General features: G+C 39.8%; 1 protein-coding gene across 20 annotated transcripts in view; it reads right to left on the reverse strand.

Annotated features, from left to right (window-relative positions):
- Window positions 1–4,908: 4,908 nt before the first annotated feature.
- Window positions 4,909–19,310, reverse strand: part of LOC117721623 (pro-neuregulin-1, membrane-bound isoform) — a 200,804-nt gene continuing 186,402 nt past the window's right edge. For 14 of the 20 annotated variants that reach the window (XM_076913993.1, XM_076913992.1, XM_034520431.2 and 11 more), the window contains 3 exons: window positions 17,752–17,882; window positions 16,775–16,981; window positions 4,909–14,118 (listed from right to left, as the gene is read on the reverse strand). In XM_076913993.1, the coding sequence (XP_076770108.1) occupies window positions 13,464–14,118; window positions 16,775–16,981; window positions 17,752–17,882 (993 nt within the window). In that variant the 3' untranslated portion in view covers window positions 4,909–13,463. Of the gene's footprint in view, window positions 14,119–14,486; window positions 14,629–16,774; window positions 16,982–17,751; window positions 17,883–19,310 lie in introns of all 20 variants that reach the window. The other 6 variants (XM_076913999.1, XM_076913998.1, XM_076913997.1 and 3 more) reach the window with 1 other exon arrangement.

Here is a 19,310-nt window from a genome sequence, read left to right on the forward strand (position 1 = left end):
ATTTGCATATCAGGTTCATTATGATTCATGACAGTAACAAAACTACAGTTATGAAGTAGCAATGAAATAATTTTATGGTTGGGGGACATCACAACATGAGAAACTGTATTACAGGCTCAGTTATGTTGAGGTTTGTTCTTTTGCTATGTATTATAATGCTAAATACTAGCCCCCTAGGCCAGGCTCCTAGGTCTCGGCCCCCCACCCCACCCCCCAGGGATGAGAGAATCTACACACACCCAAAGTAATGCTATGTGACCTTGCTTCAGCCTATAGCTGGACAAGAGAGAGAGGTAGGCTGAGCTTGGGGTCAGAGAAGAGACCAAAAGGAGAAGAGGTGGAGAGAGGAAGATGCCGTAAGTGATCATAAGCACTGGTCATGTGGATTGGCCAGTCAGAGTAAGAGGGTCCATGTGGAACATGAAAAGTCCTATCTCAGTGTTATTGATAGAGAGGTAGATATGATAGCACAGAGGGTAGATATCTGCCCAGCTCTAGTGTGTTAAAAGCTTATCGTAAGTATAAAATTTGAAAAACTTTTATCTGGGAACTGAATGATCAAAGGCAGAGTAGAAATTAGATTGAGATTAAATATTTTCTACAACACAGTCACACATTAGGAAGGTTGAGAACCATAGAACTAGAGTCATCTGAGAAAAGGGAGCCTCAATTGAGAAAATTCCTCAACAAGATCAGGTTGCAAGCAAGTAAGCAGCAAGCTTCCATGGCTTCTGCCCTCCTGCCCTGTTTGCCCTGTGTCCCGACTTCCTCCAATGATGGACTACAATGTGAAAGTGTAAGCCAAACACACCCTTTCCTCTACAACCTGTTGTTGGTCATGGCGTTTCATCACAGCAACAGAAACCATAACAAAGACATCCAAAAAAGGAATAATATATTTTGTAGTTTTTGCACCTCTGAAATCTTTCAGAAGATTTACCTACCTGGGTGTCAGTCCGAAAAGGAAAAATATCTTGATATCCTGATTCCTGTGCTCAGATATCATCCTGGAGAACGTTCTACTGCCGAACAACCTGGCGTCACGGGAGGTGGGGAATTGGGGAGAAAGCAGATATGCTGATGATCAAAGTCCAGACAGCTATATTAACTGTTTCCATCAGTATCTTCAAAGTTTAGTGGCCACAGAATAATTTCAAATGCAGACAGTAGTTTTGCTGATTTCCTCTCGGTATGCATATTTTGGAAAGCACCTGGAGGTTTAGAATTCCCAGAATGCTTCTCAGTCACCTCACCCAGTCAGTCCCCTTAAAAATAAGTATGATTCACTGCCTTTTCCATAGGCTGATCAGTTGCACCTCATATTTGCACTAGGCTTACCTGGGTCAAATGGGATCCCATTCTATAGCCTGGTTATTACCGTAGCACATCTAATTAAATTAAGTCATAAGGCAAGAGAACACTGTGCCATAACCTCTATAATCTGCAAAATCCCTCATTGTTTGCTGAGCACCAATTTTCTCAAAATGGGGATTGCAGCCCTGCAGGCAAACCAAATTCTAAAATGGAAATTGTGCTTGTTTATAATGCATAATGAATGGCTTCGAAATCTAAATTAGCTCTCATCATTGGATGGAGCGAGTCAAAAATTTTTGTTTCTGAATTTGTAAAATTGTTGTTTTTTCCTTGGGGGAAAAAGAAGCACCTGCTCCCCTGGGCCAGTGTAGTTCTCAGTAAGTTGGGTCTCTGATGCTTTGGTGTAGCTAACTGAGAAAAGTGGGTATGGGTGGGTAGGAGGGGTTTTGGAGTGTCAATCTGAGACAAAGGCTGAAATTCTGCTCCCTGAAGCTGCTGCAGCCTTTACTGATCTCTTTAGGACAGCTGAGGGTAGGGTGGGATCAACCAACCCAAGCCAGGTTGCTAAGTTAGAAACATAATCTGTTCATTTTCCTCTGTGAGACACAGGAGATTTGATTACAAATAAAGGCATGCCTGTATAAACTTTGATTCTGTTCTTTTTAAAATATGGTCTTACGATGTAGTGTAGGATATTTTTGAACTCTTTATCCCCTTGTTTGGATTCTCAATCTCCTCTTGTGCTAGAATTATTGCCATGCCTGGATGAGACATGCAGTAACTGAGTACTACTAGATAGCAGGGTAGCATGCTGAAGCTTGGTGCAATAATTATCTCACTTAATTTCTCCTGCTGACTGGGAGGATTAGGTCAAAATTTCCCATGTGAGAAGGGGAAGATCCGAACCTAGATCTTGATGGTTTCTGAGCTCCTGTTGTTTTCACTGTCTGTCTCTACATTTGCTGAATATAGACAAACAGTGGGGCAAGTTCCACAGTATGAACTCTCAGAGTACCAGGTTGACAAAGGAACCTGCCCAAGAAGAGTGAGAATGGCTGGACTTTTGATTTCCATGTCATTGAGAAAGCTGCCAGATTCTCTACCCAGGGCCCACATTTTATTGGCTTGGTGATTGTGAAAAGCAAAATGTTTTGTGGTCTTAAGCTGTGACTTTAAAGAAGAGTGTTACAAACATATGCAAGATTTGTTCTGGCTTCTGGTGTCTGGGTATTGTTTTATTGTGGTGGGGAGAGGGCAAGACAGGCATTCTCAGTGTAGCTCAAGCTTGCCCAGATCTTGCAATCCTCCTGCCTCAACCATCTAAGCTTAGCAATGACAAGCATGCACCATGCAACATCGCAGTGGCAGACATTGGATTAAAAGAAAACAAACCACTGCCCAGTCTTGAAATATAGAGAGTTTAGCTCCATAGGCTTAGACATTTACAAGAATTTGCTTGGCTGTGTGGTGCATTTTTTTGGTGGGAAATCTGAGATCAGGAGCCATGTGGTATTTTCCCTCCTGGTTGCTGATGCTGACCTCTCCTGGCATCACTATATTAACAGCATAGAGACTGGTGCCATATCTGATAGCCATAGTTTGTAGGGGTTTCGGGTGTTATTAGCTCCACAAGTTGTGACAAAATGATCTTTTCAAAAAGTGCTATCAGCCTTTGATTAATATAAAAAAAATTATATAAAAGCAAAGAGGAGAAGGGGGCATGGGAGAGGGGTTTTCTAGGGAGGAGAAATGGGGAAAGGGGATGGCATCTGAAATGTAAATAAAATATCCAATAAGAAGACAGTAAAAGAAGAAGAAGAAGAAGAAGAAGAAGAAGAAGAAGAAGAAGAAGAAGAAGAAGAAGAAGAAGAAGAAGAAAGCTGAAAACACTGAAAAAAAAAAAAGTGCTATCATTTCAAATAGAACGGCCTGTTTTGAAGTTTAAAGTTGCATGGAACTCCAGCCAGCCACAGGCCCTGTCATTTGGGTTTATTAGCTGGTAACGTTTAAAGAATGATGTGATTTTACCCCTTCAGCTTCTGGATTACTGAAGTTATGGGCATCCTTAGAATTCCCCCACCCCTGACCCCTTGGGTGAACAGCACAAGGTTTTACTTTTAAGTAGACAAGTTGACAGATAACTTTTTTAATCAATAAAGAAACTACACTTCTAGACTAAATAAACTACTGGAAACAGAGGATTTGCATGATAACAACAGCATCTCTTCCACTTCCTTGTGGAAGTTATATCCTGTCTACCTGTGAAATAGAATCACCCAGACTACATCTCTAGCCACAGATCTTGAAAATCTGTGTTAGGTTATAATGCCCATTTACTTGTGTAGCTTGTTGACTTCATATTTTAATCAACTAGTGTATTTGAAAACCTCTTTGAGGGAATATAATAGGCAAGCTTTCTGTGGAGGCATCCAAAAAGTTGGAAAACTTTTAGGTTGGTGTAAATTCAATAGTGAATGCAGGAATCTGATTTACCAGACCTACCTAGTGAACCATGTTCTCTTAAGTTTTGTTTTGAGGTCTTAGAAAATAAGTGGGAGGGGAAGAGGGGTGAAGAGAGTTGAAGGGATAGTTTTAAGTTAAGTTAGAGTTAAAGGGCCAGTAGAGACAAGGCCAGACCAAGTATAAACATTACATGCGATGCTTATGAATTCACTATAAAATCTAGTGTGCAGCAGAGATCTCAATTCTTCAGACCTTGATTCTATGTTTTTGGTTTGGAGTGTTTTGTTTGCTTCTTTTGACAACAATTTAGGAAGCTTAATCCTATTTACCCACCTAAAACAAAATAACCCATCGACTACTCTTCTTTTGTTTTTGGCTTTGAAATTGTATGGATTCTTTACATAGTCTTAAATCTCTGTGTGTAGCTTATGTTTCTGGCCACTGATGGTGTATTCTTTTGATGTTCAGTATGTACCATGCTCCAGGCACTGTGCTAGGCAGTCAATATACACACTTGAGACAACTGTTCGTGTGCTCAATGGATGCAGTCTTCTACAGAGGGGATTCCAGATAGTTTACAAGTGTGAGGGAGATAGAAAACACTGTTGAAGACTGCACAGATGTGAGGCAGTAGGAGAAAAAAAAATACCCAGGAAGGACAGAATTTCCAATCCACAAGATGATTTCCAAAGGATACTCATTTACCCATAGAAAAGATAAAAATGCTTATCAAGAAACTACTGGAGAAGACAACTAGAGCAAAATGAACAGTCTACACAGGGGCACAGATCTGTTTGCTTCTTAAGATGTAGGAAGGACTAAATGTAGGCACACTGATCTAGCGCCAAACACTAAAGAGTATTTAGTAAATTACAGAAGGAACTTCCTCCTCAATCCTCTTTAGTCCTAATAAACTCAAGTGATAAATCTTCCCAAGCTTCCTGAATACATTTTCCCTCTCTGTAATGCTTGCTGGTCTGCCTCTTTGTCAAGAATTGTTCTGAAACTTTTACAGACCGTAGCATCTTGCTAGAACTTGATAATGTTTTGTTTTTATTATATTTATCTTTACAATGTATTTTAATTATGGCAACTGATTGCGGGTTTTCTAGTCATGGCATCCATACAAGGTTTTATTTGAAATGACTTTATTTTAGTTAAAATGCAGTCAATTGAAAACAATATGCAAATAATAATACAAGAGGTACATGGTAATAATATGAAGTTGGTGTGCCAATGACGGGAATTCAATAACATCGACATGGTGTACTTCAGAAAACAGAAAATCACAAGACTTGGGATGGACAATGATGCGGACAGACAAGCTGGAGCCATCTCATAGAATCAGACTGTGAAGGGCATCTTAGGTCAGGCTGAGGAGTTTAGTACATGGGGAGCCATGTTTTATCCAGAAGTCTAGCCTGCTAATATGTGAGAGTTAGGGTTCACCATCAGAATGTGAAGGATGGCTCAGAGGAACAGATGAAGCAGGTCAGTCAGGGTGCTGGTGGCCCTGTAGCAGAGGATGAGACCAAGAAATGAAGGAAGAAGCAAGGTTATGGAGACAATGAAATGATTTGACGGTCATCTGTCACCCAGTTGATGTGGAGGGAGACATGTAGAAAAGTGTTGTAGTGTGGCTTAGTCTGTGGGTGGCAGGTACCTCTCCTAACAAGATGTGGGGATATTTTCCAACAGTAGTTGCTTCTTTGATGATAACTGATGTGGTTTTAACCTGAGCAACACCCAGCATGTTCTTGTCAACATCTTCAGAGGAAGAAAGTGATCACCTTACTCCTAATTCCTGGCTACACATCCAGCTCCATGTAGACTGCTCTCCAAATGAGTGTGTGGTGGAGCTACTGTCCTTTCATGTGTGAGAAAAGTCTACGGCCAAGTAGTGGAAAAGACGTAATTCTACCAGGCCCAAAACTTCCCCAAGAGCCTACCAAGGAAGGCATCTTAGCTCAAGAACATTACCTTGGATCCTCTTTAAATTCCCTTTTTTTTTACTTTTATTTTTTAAATCAAGGTATGAAGGTTGTATAGTTTTATGATTTTAGAGATTTTGATGGACACAGACTATTTACGTATCTTGATGAGGAACAGTGTGGAAATTTGATATACGCGTACGATCTGCAAATGGTCCCTCAAGATAAGTAGCATGTTTGTATTCTGCAGTCGGTGAAGGGAGATGCTGGGAGGAGTAGAGAGGGGAACTGTGACTATGCAGGGTTGCCTGGATAAGTGCAGCACAACAGCTCATAACCAGAAGGGTGTGGTTAATGGAGACTGGAGCTGTCATGTGCAGTGCTCTCCTCCTCATTCCCCATGGCAGAGAAAGCTGAGGAACTAGTTAGGGTTTGGATACCTTACTAGCTACAAATGGATATCCCAGTGAAGCCTCTTCCTAGAGAAGGATAAAAATCTCGCTTTAGGCTCTGCTCTAAGGAACCACAGGAGTCTGGATAACCATACTAGTAGACATTTCCAGGGACCTGGCAGAGATCTAGAAAGCTTAGCAGACCCTCACTTTAGAAGGGAAATCAGTGATGACGACTGCTCACTTCCTGATAGTAATGATCAGAGGCACAAAGTGTCTACCTAAGTTTCATTTTTTTTTAAAAAGAAAATATTCCTTTGCATTGTTTTTTTTTCTGTGATAAACTAGAGTTAACAATTGTTTGCAATAAAAATAATTGCTTCATTTAAAGGGAAGATTATACAGGAACAATTATGTCAGACCCCATTGCTATTAACAATGCTTATTTGCAAGTGTGGTGATAGATATCATAAGCCTGAATCAAGGACCAGTTTTGCAAGACCATGTTAAAAGACTGAGTTCAAACAACTGAAGTCTACAACTTATTAATGCATCACATAGATGAGAGAAGTATCTCATTTTATGTATGGAGCGAAGAGTAAGTCAAAACTTAAAAGAATTATTGAGTAGATACTGGGGTGAGTATGGGCATCAACAAAGATATGTGCATTTGGTATTAATCTGATATTTGACTGACTTCTCTCATTTTGTCACCCTGGAAGCCTTGGCTGGGATTATACTTTTCAAAGAAATAGACTATATGTGAACTTTATGTGACAAAATTAAGGCCAATGGGTGTATATAGATCACTCTGCAGGGTTAAGAGAAGTTTTTAATTGTTCCTCTAGAAGTATACAATACAGTTTGAAGGTGGCATCATGAAGACCACATAATGAGTCATGGTTCATTCATTTGTCTGTGAATTTATACTCAGAGATTATCACAAGCTATTAAAAATTATTGACTTGGCATGGATTGGTATGGGTATACAAGAAGTTACCTACTAATAAAATACACAGACATCTTAGTTTCTAAAACTGCTATGTTGATTGCTATTTGGTGATGTTGCCTCTCAATATATGCTTGTTGCTATTTAAAAAAGCATTTTTTTTTTTTTTTACTTATATGGGATGGGTGAAATGGTCTATCTGCTCAGATCATGCAGCGCAGCATACCTTATTTGAAACTGGGGAATGTCGATCTCTGAACTTAAAGGATCGGGAAGAAGAACAGAGCAAGTCTTCTGAATACTCACTATGTTCTAGACACTTTCTGATTTCCTTACATGTGCTCCAGTTCAAACCTCACTGAACCACAACTTCAAAGTGGAGGTAGGCAGCAGAAGGAAACTGCCGGAGTTCACAAAGTTTCAGTGGTAGGGCCATTGTTCTGACCACAGAAGCCCTCTTCCTTTGACTAGAATTTGCCACCTACACACCAAAATTGTGAATTCGCTCTCATGGCTGGACTTGCACTTCCTTAGAAAGCTGAGGTTAGGGAAGATGGACAGAGTTCCTACATTAGGCAACCTAGGTTCCAAACTATCTGTAAACCAAAGGCTGGAAGGCTCCTTCCTCCAAAGTAGAAACTGATTTAGATCGAACTCATACTATGTTAAGAGAGCTGGACGTGAAAATTCTCACCATACTCAGGCTACTGTCGAGGAGGGACTGAGAGAAATTAGGTATCTATAACATACCTACAAACTCAGTAGATACATTGCACTGAGAATGAAGTTTAACTTCCCTGGGCCTAAATTTCTATCATTTTATTTTCCTAGCATAAAGCAAATAAAAAAGATACAGGGTATTTTAAGTCATAAAGCAACAGTATAAAAATATTGATACTTAGTACTTTGATTCTTTGTATGTGAGTATACAATAAGGCATTAAAGATGTTAATTCCTTAGCCTTGTTGGAACATAGTAGGAAGAGATATCTTTTCTTCCATAAAGGTCTGTTCCTGAAAGTTCATTTGAAAGAGGAAGTTTAGAGAAAGATCCTTGTGTCTAATTGCCACTCCATTTTCTCTCTCTCATTTTTATTATAAAAAAAAAAAGAGGTTGGTCATGATATTTTAGAACAATAAAATCCTTTTCCTCCAGCAGGTATGTTTGTAAGTTCAACCGTAGTTAAATAGCAGTAACTAACCAGAGAGGTGCATCAGTTGCAGGCTTGAGGGTATGAGTAAGGCCTACAGATATGTACTGCCAGATCTAACAGCTTCCTAAACAAACAGAAAGGTTTTCTCTTCATAGGTATAAAGTTCTCCATCCCTACAACAAATTATTTTTAATGGGTCATCTTTCTGAGGAGTATCCAGAATGAGAGAATGCAACATGATGCTACTAAGATCAATTGATGCTCCATTTCCCCCCCAGTATCTTAAGTATTCAGATTGCAGCCCCAAATCCTTGACACTATGGTCTTTGATGATTCATCATTGGAGCAGAGAACAGAAACTTCTGCAGACTGGCTGGGAAAAGTAGATGTCTTCCTTCTTAGCTTGCAGAACTGGCCTAGATTTATCACTCAAGAGTCCAAAACAACTCGAGAGCAATAGGAATTATCTAGACTCTTTATTTGAGCAGAAGCCAGTTTTCATTTCTCTACCTTTTTTTCATTTCATTTTCTTCCTTTCTGCAGCTCTTCTGCCTGACATGGCATGACCACTTGGGTGGATGAGTCTCTCTTAAGTTACTGATATTTGTCACTTACAGCTTTTAGTTTGGGCATGGGGTTGGCAAATCTTCAGAATAAACTGAAGACAGGATCCACATTCTAACTTAACATTTTCTCACCTCCAGATCTGATGCTTGGTGTGTTAGCTGAATGATTAGTGGGTAAGTACATTCATGATGGGGCTTCAGGACATTAAATCTTCTGGACTTCTAGACTGCTTGAAAATGCTGTTCCGGCCATTATTGTAAGTTGCCAGGAATCCTGTCTACATCAAAGATGAACTTTGATGGGAAATCTCAGGTTATGCTCAAACTCCAAAGCAGGCTGACTTACTACACATCTTTTAAATGCTGGTCATCTATTGAAGATAATGAGAATGGTTGAAATATATAAAAATTACACGCAAAGTATCTATTTGTTAAAATATGGCTTCATAAGGTTAATTTTAATAAAAAAGCACTGCCTTCGTACTACGATGAATCTTATAATGTGAGGAATATTCCATGCATAGGCCCCTCCCTGAGCAGTACGTTGGGCATCGTTTTGATTTTTTTTTCAATAGAATGAGGAGAGTAAAGTCACTGCTCCTTAGCCTTCTTATAAAATGGTGTGCATGATGCGAAGTAAATTTAAAAACATTATAGGAAAGTTTAGCATAGATGTCTTTGAGGCTACAGATTGAACCATTTGAACCATGATAGCGTTTTTCCTTTTTTACCCTCTTAGGATTGCATAGGATTGGCACAGTCATTGCCATTAATCTGGGTAAGTTTCTTGATGTCACTGCAGAATAGATAGATCAACAATCAGGATCCAGAAAATTATTCAATGTTTCCCTTCGATGTCTTTGTGAATGGCAGTCTGGTGGCTGTGGAATGGAGCATCCTATTGCTTGATTTTGTGTTTCCTACAGCAAGGAGTGAAGTGGGAAACAGAGTCAGGAGGGAGGTGATTCAAGGATAGGTAACATGGCAAAAGCAACAGAGACAAGATGATCATGGGGTCCATGAAGCACAGTCCTAGATAGCGTAACTTTCATGGCAAGACAAAAAGTGGTACTCCAACAGACTGGATGTTAGTCTGCTGCGCAACACACCCATGTCTCCACAGAGTAGCATTTTTATTGCAGTATGACTTTCTTGGGAAATGAACAATACTTTAAATAAACCACAATTACTTATTGCTTAGTATTTGAGATAATAAATTCTTTAGTTTATCAGTACCTCATGGCCTTCAAATGTGCATTCTTCAATTAGTTTCAATTACATATATATTCTTTCTCCTGAACAATAAATTATTTTTAAAAAAAAAATGGGAAAAAAAGAAAAAGGTACATAATTTTAAAGCAAAGAAAAACATATATTTTAAACATTTATCTTAAACTTAGATGAAAACAATTCTCTATGTTAGATGTTTAAATATAAATAATAAAGAACATTATGTTATTTACAATGTAATACAGTAAGTTTAGAGAGTGAGAACTAACATTAACTCATAAAGACAGCAAATGATTTCACAAAACTTCTAAGTACTATACAATGTGTATTTACAAAAGAATATATAATAGAAATTGTGATGTGTGGCCATTTCCTTTTGTCTGCATTTCTTCATAGTGTTTCATGGATCTTAGTGGATAGAAATCTCTGCAGCTGCTGGAATGCAGCCAGGACTAAAAGAAAAAGCCAGATCTTCCCTATTCACTAATAGGGGCCATATACCTTCAACCTCAGGCCAAAAGAGGAATAGATACAAGAGAAAGTTACCCTGGATAGACTCCACCCATATTGACAGTCACACAGATACAAGAAAGACATGGCATATTGCTGCTTGAGATACATTCTCTCTTACATGGAGGACCATTTTGTAGTAAGCAGAAGGCTGTCCACCAGGCACTCTTGAGGGTAGGAGGATGAACGGAGGGAAAAGCAGGACAGAAAGCAAATCTTGAGTAAGTACAAAAGGAGTTTGGTGTCTACTATACCCCACTATATAACTCAGTAGTTTTTGATTTAAGACCCAGGAAACAGAGTTGTTATTAAATTCTTAGTAATTTGTACTCCCTTAAAATGCAAGGCATCTTCACACATGCCAGGAGCACAGGTGTGCATTCTTCTGCCCTGCTACAGTTCTCTCTGGATTCATAAACAGAATGCTTGAGGGAGACCTGGCAGTGAAGCATTGTAGAGACATTCCTGGACATATAAATCTAGAGGCTACAACAGGTAGCCCTGACCAGCCACATGGCTGTTCTCTTCAAGGAAAACTGTGTTCTTCTCTTGGGGAAAAGGCTTTCTTAACTAACATGACAAGCATAGATTAAAGCATAGAAGGAAAAAAATCATATATAGTCACAATTTAAAAAATTGTAGAGCTTCTCATGCCAGTAAAATGCTCCATTTTAAAAAAATGTTTGTATCAGAGGAGTCTTGTTTTTCAGAAGAGAACTTCTTAATACCCTGGTGACTAACATATTTGAAACGGAATCTTTTAGAGTTTTAAGATAACAATAAAGAAATTTCTTTATTAAATGACAGGGTGAGTCAGGGTCTTCAAAGGCAATATTAAGCAACCGAGAGAACACCCTCAAGCTGGCTGGCCTTTCCTCCCTATGATGTGTTGACCACTCTCTGCAACACTGGGAAGACAGCATTAGGCTTCCACCAGCAAGCATCCATTCCTCTGTGTGTTCTAAAAATTCAAAATCGCTTCGAGCACAGAGAACTGTCCTGTGGCCAATGACAGGAAACAAGAGACTTCAAATACTATGAGTAACTTCAAGGGCCCACAGTAAAGCTTCTCTTAGAAACATGAAGACATGTAACACATGGACTTGTGGCCAGCCTGCAGTGTTTGTCTCAGACCTCCTTGTGGGTTATTACGTCCCTTGACTTATAATGAAGATCAGTAAAGAAAATAGATTTGGTTCATCTGGGACCAAGAATCAATGATTACCACTGACTTTGCCAATCCTCTGTCCAACTCTTTTCCATTTTGCTATGGAACTCCTAAGAGCCTACTTAGAAACTCAAGAAGCTCTGGTTTTGATTGACAGATAACAGGCAGGGGATACAAAAGGTTATGAGAGGTTATTCCCTGCCCCTCCACTTTTCTACTCTCCCCAGTCCCCAGATTAGCAGTTGTTCATGTTAATATCTATAAGCATCCATTGGCTTTCCAATCACAAAAGAACACACAAAGTTTAAACCAATCTTAGTCCTGCTTTAGAGACAGTATGGGAAAAATTACTTAGAGAAGAGAAATGGGAGATACAGGCTATTTATGGAGACAGATCAGTCCATGAGTCGGGGGGTCACTTCTGCAAGAAAAGCTGCAATCTTCCCAATGCTATTGACATGCCCTAGTGAGGCACCACTATGGAAAGTTCCTGCTAATCACAAATCACATGCACATTGGCCATTCCTGGCAAAAAAAAAAAAAATTCATGCATAGTTATGATCTAATCAAGGCAATGTTGAACACAAGAGAAACATAATGAGGGAGAAAGGAGTGGCCAACCGAACCAAGTTAAGATGTCAACTGGGTAGTGCAGCTGCGCTCCCCTTGTGACTTCTACACACTCACTCCTAAATACTCTACCAGTGGAACATTTTCCTACAATGGCCAAGTCACTGCTATGCACCACAGGCACATTGTATAATATTGTTGGGGCAGATGGCTGAGTGTACTCTAGGGTCTGAGGGCTTCACGACACAATGTGCCTCTTCTGGAGCCAAGAAGAGGATACAACCAGTCAGTTAAAAAATATGTCAGAAAGGATTGCACCTTTAGCAGCTGTGGTTGGTTGGTCAACCAGATGACCTTCTGGATTATTTCTCCCAAGACAGAAAGTGAAACTGAGTTCTTTCTAAGTTGATAGGTTTATCCTGATAGCAAGCCAGAACCCATTTTTTTTCTAAGCTGTACTCAAAGCTGTTACTCTTTGTCAAGAACAATAACCAAAAAGTTAAAATTAAAGTCAATGGTAGCTCCTTTTAGCAAGAGCAAGCTGTCTTCTGATTTAATAATATAGTTTGTTTTTTTTTTTAAATCACAGTATTACTTTCTTCCTAATATTTATCATTACTTAGGTGCAGTTTCCTGCTATATGTAATAGTAGCATGCTGTTGGGTCTACTATTATCTCAGAGTCCAGTGAAGCAAACCTTTGGCTGACAGAGTGGAGACAACTCATTTCGTATTGGGAAAGCAAAGAAAACTTCATACAAAGTAGAAGGGTATTTGGATGGATGTGCCATTTCAAGACAGTACTGGTTGGGTGCTGCTGGAAGCAAAGAGAAGGAATAGCTGCTAGTCTTGCAAACCATACATCCAGTCAACATCATAATGCAATGCACAAAAAGCCAGCAAAAACTGAATATATGGGAGGTTTTGCTGAAATACTGTGAAAAAGCAATCACCGTAACTTTATAAAACTTGCTCTCGACATAACATAACATAAAGGCACCATTGATATCTTTCTCGTTTTTTGAAATACTGTAAAAAATTGCTACATATGGCACATAACACATTTTTACATACATATATTTAATTTATAAAAGTTTTTTTTCTTCCTGTTTTCTATTTGCAGAACTGCTAAAATAAAATAAATTGTTTAATTTAAGGTGAAATACTTTATTATATAAAATAAAGTTTTACAGGTGAATCTATGTGTTTATTTAGGTTTTATACAGCAATAGGGTCTTGGTTAGCGATTACACTAGACAGCCTGGCCTGTAATTCTTCCTGTGTGGAGAAGCGGCCTGCTGGGTTAGTCCTGCTCTCAGCCAGACGGAAGGCAGGGGCCGCCTCAAGGCTGGCTGCCAGGGGGTTCTGTATGCCCAGGAATGGTGTATCTTCACCTACTCTTTCATCTTCTGTCTCACTTTCTGAGTTACTGCTCACAGAACTTGGGTTTCTGTCCATTTCCAACCTATTGGCAATGTGGCCATTGGGCTTGGTTCTTTTGGCCCGCCGGCTATTGGTGACTTTCTTAATAGGCTCTTGAACTGGCTCATACTCCTGGGTCGTTTCATACTCCTCATCCTCCACTATCCTCAATGGACTAGGGGGGAGGCTGGTACTCTGATGTGCAGGGTTGTGATGAAAGGAGTTGAGTTGCTGCGGGTGATGGTCATACTTCTTCTCCCGTAGCCTTGGTGGTGTCACAAGAAGCAGAGGCCTCTCTTCTTCCACGAAGGGGCTGACTGCCACAGAGGGCATGGACACCGTCATGCTGGACACAGGTGGAGACATTTCCGAAGGGGGCGATTTAGGGGAGCTTGGCGTGTGGAAATCTACAGGTGACATACGAGCCGGGGTGGTCATGGCTGATACATACCTGTGTGAGCACAGAATACCCTGCATGAGTGTGGAGGATTAAGAGGGCATGGAACAGGGAGGGGATAGGGGACGAGTTCACCACGAGATATAGTCAGAGAACAGTCATCATTGAATACTTAAGTTTTATACTAGGAAGTTCAGCACCCTTGGGTCCTATCCTTATAGAGCCAAGAGTTTCCTTATAAGAATCATGCAAAGATTGGCTAAATCATCTAGCTCATTAAAGCTTTTGGGAGTTTCAGTCTCGTCATGAATTTAAATAAAAGTATGTGAGACAAGACAAGGGGGCTCCCAGGAACATCTCAGCTTATAAAGACCAAGGCTTGGGGGACTTAGAAGGGAAAGAAGTATTCTTAAATACTATACCTTCCTAAAGGCCAAGGGGTCTTAGAGAATGAAGCCCAAATGGGGAATGGAAGAGGATCTAAGATGAGTTGCTGACAGCTGGATCTGCATGCATTTGGATCTGTAAGCCTTGTTTCTCCTTAGCTCAGCTATAAGGTTATGTCTTATGAAAAAAAAAGAGCATAGTAACTTAAAGATTACAGTGTAATACATTTGTGTGCTTTTAAGTTGAAATTTTCACCAAACACTACTAGATAACATTCAATTTGCAACTGTCCATTTCCGAGTGTGATACATCCAAAGGCAAGCCTGAGAGGAACCATAGTTTGGTTTCGTGCCACCGCAGTGAGCACTGTCTCCAGTCTCCCATGTATGTCTCATCCAAATCCCAACACTGCTTTTGGTTTCCTTCTGGAAATACTTGCAAGGTTCCTCACAAGTGCCTAACAAGCTTCTGTGTATACATAAGGGTTTGGTGTACCATGGTATCTCATGCATGCTATGTTGGATAATGCGACCATTACAGTCCAGGTACTGTGTGTCTGTTTTGCAGCACTGTGACTTCCCTAAGAACAGGCAGACATGTCCTCTGGGTTGAGTCTGAGTCATATTCTTCATCTTTTGATAATGACACTCACAGTGCACAGCAACTGCGTGGTTCTTCCTGACACTGACATTCACAGTCTAATTTGATGTGACCTGTGATGACACAGGACACTGCTCTCTGAACTGGAACTAATGGGAAAAGGAAGCCTACTCATTCTCCCATTTTCCCATGATTCATGGTGATACGGAAGTGACACCCACCCATGTTTACAATTGGAAAAAGTGTCTCAGAATTTGAAACATTTGGGGCTCAAGTCTGCAGACATCTTTTGAGGGTACCTAAATTAGACCTTCTGAGAAATGCTAGTCACAGTTCAACCAACACATACAAGTGATTCATCATTTTTCTCCCCAAGATCTTGCAGTTTAAAACTGTTTTGTAACTCTAGATAGTATCTGGGTGATGCCTGGATGCCTACTTTAGTAGACAGAATCCTCAAAACCAAGCCACAGTAATAAAAAAAAAAAAAAAAAAAAAAAAAGAAAAAACTTCACCCTAATCTTCTCTGCATGTTTTAAGGGGAATGGACAGACTTCAGTATACAAAAATATAATTACACGAGGTCAATGCTCTAAGCCATTTTTAGGCCATACTCTTCCTCAGATGTGTTTATGAAGAGTATGCTAAATTCATAAATTCTATACTGTTCTGAAACTGCTTTGGGGACAAGGTGATCAGCGGGCTCTTTGACCTGAAAGCCCCATGAATTCTTTGCTGTACTTTCAGGCCTATACGTGAGAAGTTCTTTGAAATCACCTCCATCCAGGTAACTGCAAAACTACATATGGACTTGGCATTATATTGACCCTTTAGTCAATGGGAATAGGCTAAACTGATATAACAATAAGAAAATAAACAAACTGGATTGGAAAATCAATAGTTAACAGCTCACAGATGGGTTAAATGGTCAGCTGACCATAACTTTCATTCAGCATAGGTGAAAATGGATAAAGAGACGGTCCAAGTTCAATATTCCTACTTTGTACTTTTTTTCAGTTTACTCTCTTCTGTCCTTTAGTTTGTCTCTGCCATCACTTCTCCGGCCCAAATTTGGACTTACCCCAAAAGGAAATGCAAACATCCTAGAATTGATGGTAATCTCGGAGGCAATATCTGCTTTGAAAATCACCTATGAAGGCTGCCAGGCTCATCACACAATACATTTATTTTACCCAGGACTTCTAGGGATTTCATAAATGAATACAATGTGGCGGAACACAAGGAGGCATACCCTCATGACCATCACCAACGTCATAGCCTCTGACTTAATTTAACTGAGGCTAGAGGTAGAGTAGTTAGAGCATGAGAAGGCGAGGGTAGAACAACCATCGAGGTAGAGACTGGACAACTGGCCAGTTGGAATTAGATGAGGGTCCTTAAAATGGCACACCTGAAGAAAGGAAGACCCCATGATTCTGAACCTAGGGTCAGGTCTGAGAACTCCAAGGCGGCTGTACCTTCCACATTACATTACTTCTGCTCTTTAGGAGTTGGTTGCCTGTCAGCCACTGGGATGGTGGGAGAAACTCGGTAGGAAGGTATTCAGCCAAATAAGAGGATGACTTCATCAACTAGAGGCATCAGGGAATTGATGACGCCCCTTATATAAGGATGAATTTCCTTAGGAGAGACGGCAGGTGCTCATAGGATTCTCTCACTGAATGAGGATCTCCTCCAGGATAGCTTTGCCCTTCGGTTTTACCTTTCACTATGAGGAGAGTCTCTGTAGGAGTCAGGGGTTTCTCTGGCATGCCTGAGGAAGCTGTTACATTCTCGAGGGCCTCCCAGGCCGTGAAGACGTCCTCGTGGGCCCCCAGCTGGACTGCTATGCCTGCTGTTCTCTACTGATGACATCATGATTACAGAGTGGCTTTCTGAAATGATGCTTTCTGTGTGCCCATTACTCCAGCTGGGTAGAGAAGAAATGTAAGAGGCAGTGAGACAGATTGGCTTAATTAAATGAGGAAAATGGCAAAGAACAAAAGTAATTCTAGCAAATATTTCAAGTGACTGATGCATCCGTAGCCCAGAAATGATACAAAGATCTTTGCTGTAAAGAGAATCCTTGATTCAGATTGGACTTGTGAACGCGTAGTTTATTAATTTGTTCATTCATTCCATAAATATTTATCAAATGACACGATGTAATGTTAGTACAGTTTCACGGTGCTTGAGTGGCTTGGGTTATACAAAGTCATTGCTGTGTGCATTATGTCTGGAAGTCTGCTGCTGTGCTTGCTAGAGTCTGCATAGCCAGCATGACATCACAGCTAGGGTATCTAAGAAGAGAGTGCTCAGCTATGTGTATTTCCAGAGGCCACTTCCCCGGGCAGTCTAAGCTTTAGAAACAAACTTCTAAGTATCACACAGAATCTAGACAGATTTTTTTTTTCCTGTAGTGCATAGCAATTCAGTAAGTAGCTGGGCACAAATCAAGGCAACCTCTAGACTGAGGAACAGCAAGGTTTTTAGTGTTTGTAATGGAAACACTAGGCTTAGGCTTACAAGGTAAGGGCAGTTTATATCAAAAATCTATTAACATTCATGGTCCATTTTACTGCTTTTAATCGTCTCCTTTGCTTTTTTATTAGGAATAGCTCGTAAAGGGCAATTAACAAAATTCTGCTTAGGACATTTTTTTTTTCTTCTGAGATTTTTTTTTTTTCCATCCCCTCATACCTGTGACTAGGCGTCTGGGTGACAGTCGTGGAGTGATGGGCTGTAGAAGTGTAGCGACTGGTAGAAAAGGAGGTCTCCACTTCTCTCTCGACAATATGCTCACTGGAGATGACGTTTTTCGATACATATTGCTGGGTAAACAAAGAGACAGAACCGTGAAAGTTCATGTAAGTCAAAACACGAATACGCTAATTAGTTCTCATACATATGCTCAGGTTATCTCTGGCAGCTGGCCACTCTGGCTTTGAGGTTAGATACATGGCGTGAACAAATTCCTTTCTGAATGTTTGCACAAGACAGGTCCTAAAATCTCAACTTCATTTCTCTGAGTTCCAACTGATAAATAGAAATGCCCCAAACATCCTGTCCAGTATTATTTTTGTCTGCATTCCTTCAGGTCAAGAAAACTAACTTGATATCTGAGGGGTTCCTATAGCCTGATTTATTTAAAATTTCATGTCACTAGAAAAATGTGAACTTTGGTATTTTAAGTTTTTTTTTTTTGTTTTTTTGTTTTTTTTTTTTTTTTTTTTTTTAATTTCATAATGCCTGTGCTGGCCTTATGGATATTGCTGAAGATTTTAACTTGCTCAGTGCTATTTCAAGGACTTAAAATATGTTTAAGGTCTGAACAAAGCCCATGCTATACCCAGGGCTTTATCTTTAGTGAGTCAATTTTACTTTTATCAGCATAACACAGTAGCTACTTACTGCCTGCTAACAGTGAGATGTTGACGTTTGTAAAGTTCCTTTTAAATTGTTGCAGGTGCCCTTTGTATTTCTAAAAATCTGAGTGAAATAAGTTAAACCATGAGAAAAAGAATAAACAGAATAAGTTGGATAGGGTACTTTAATGTCTGCTGAGATGTAGACTGTAAAGAACCCGGTCACCATGAAGGCCCTAAACATACAACTTGAGCTTTGCAGAATGGCTCTTTCTGTTGATAGAAATACTTCCCCTTCTGGATCTTTCTGGGGACAACTGCTGCATCGATGCCACTTTGGTGCCCATTCTGCCCTTGCCTTTTGGAAGCACCTTGAACCCAGTGGGTCTAATGAAAATAATATTTAATAATTATTAAGAAGTTCCTGAGTGCTTATTTTAGTGAGGTCAGTATTATTTTTAGGCCAAATGAAATTAAGAAATAACATTGAAATGAGTTATTTGTGTTATAATTGCAATCCAGTCATGGTCCTGTCACTATTACATATTATACTGTATATGATAATATCACATTATATATCACATATACATATTATATATATTAAATATTATAGCTGTTTTGGAAATGAATGTTTTTATTGACCTTGGAAAACGTTCTAATGAACCCCATTATCGGGATGGAATCAATAGCTTCCTATTACCCCTTGGCTCCATCAGTCTCCCAAAAGTCCGTGTTATGAGACTTGAGAGTACAGTAGTAACTACCAGCCCCTGATGTGAATCTATGACCAATCTTTTCCATCCAAGGTATACTTTCTGTTACAGGACAGAAAATGGTATTACACATTTCAAACTATGTCTACTGAGAAAACTACACATTCCAATGGAACAAATG

Source organism: Arvicanthis niloticus, chromosome 16, assembly GCF_011762505.2.
Source record: "Arvicanthis niloticus isolate mArvNil1 chromosome 16, mArvNil1.pat.X, whole genome shotgun sequence".
Lineage (NCBI taxonomy): Eukaryota > Metazoa > Chordata > Mammalia > Rodentia > Muridae > Arvicanthis > Arvicanthis niloticus.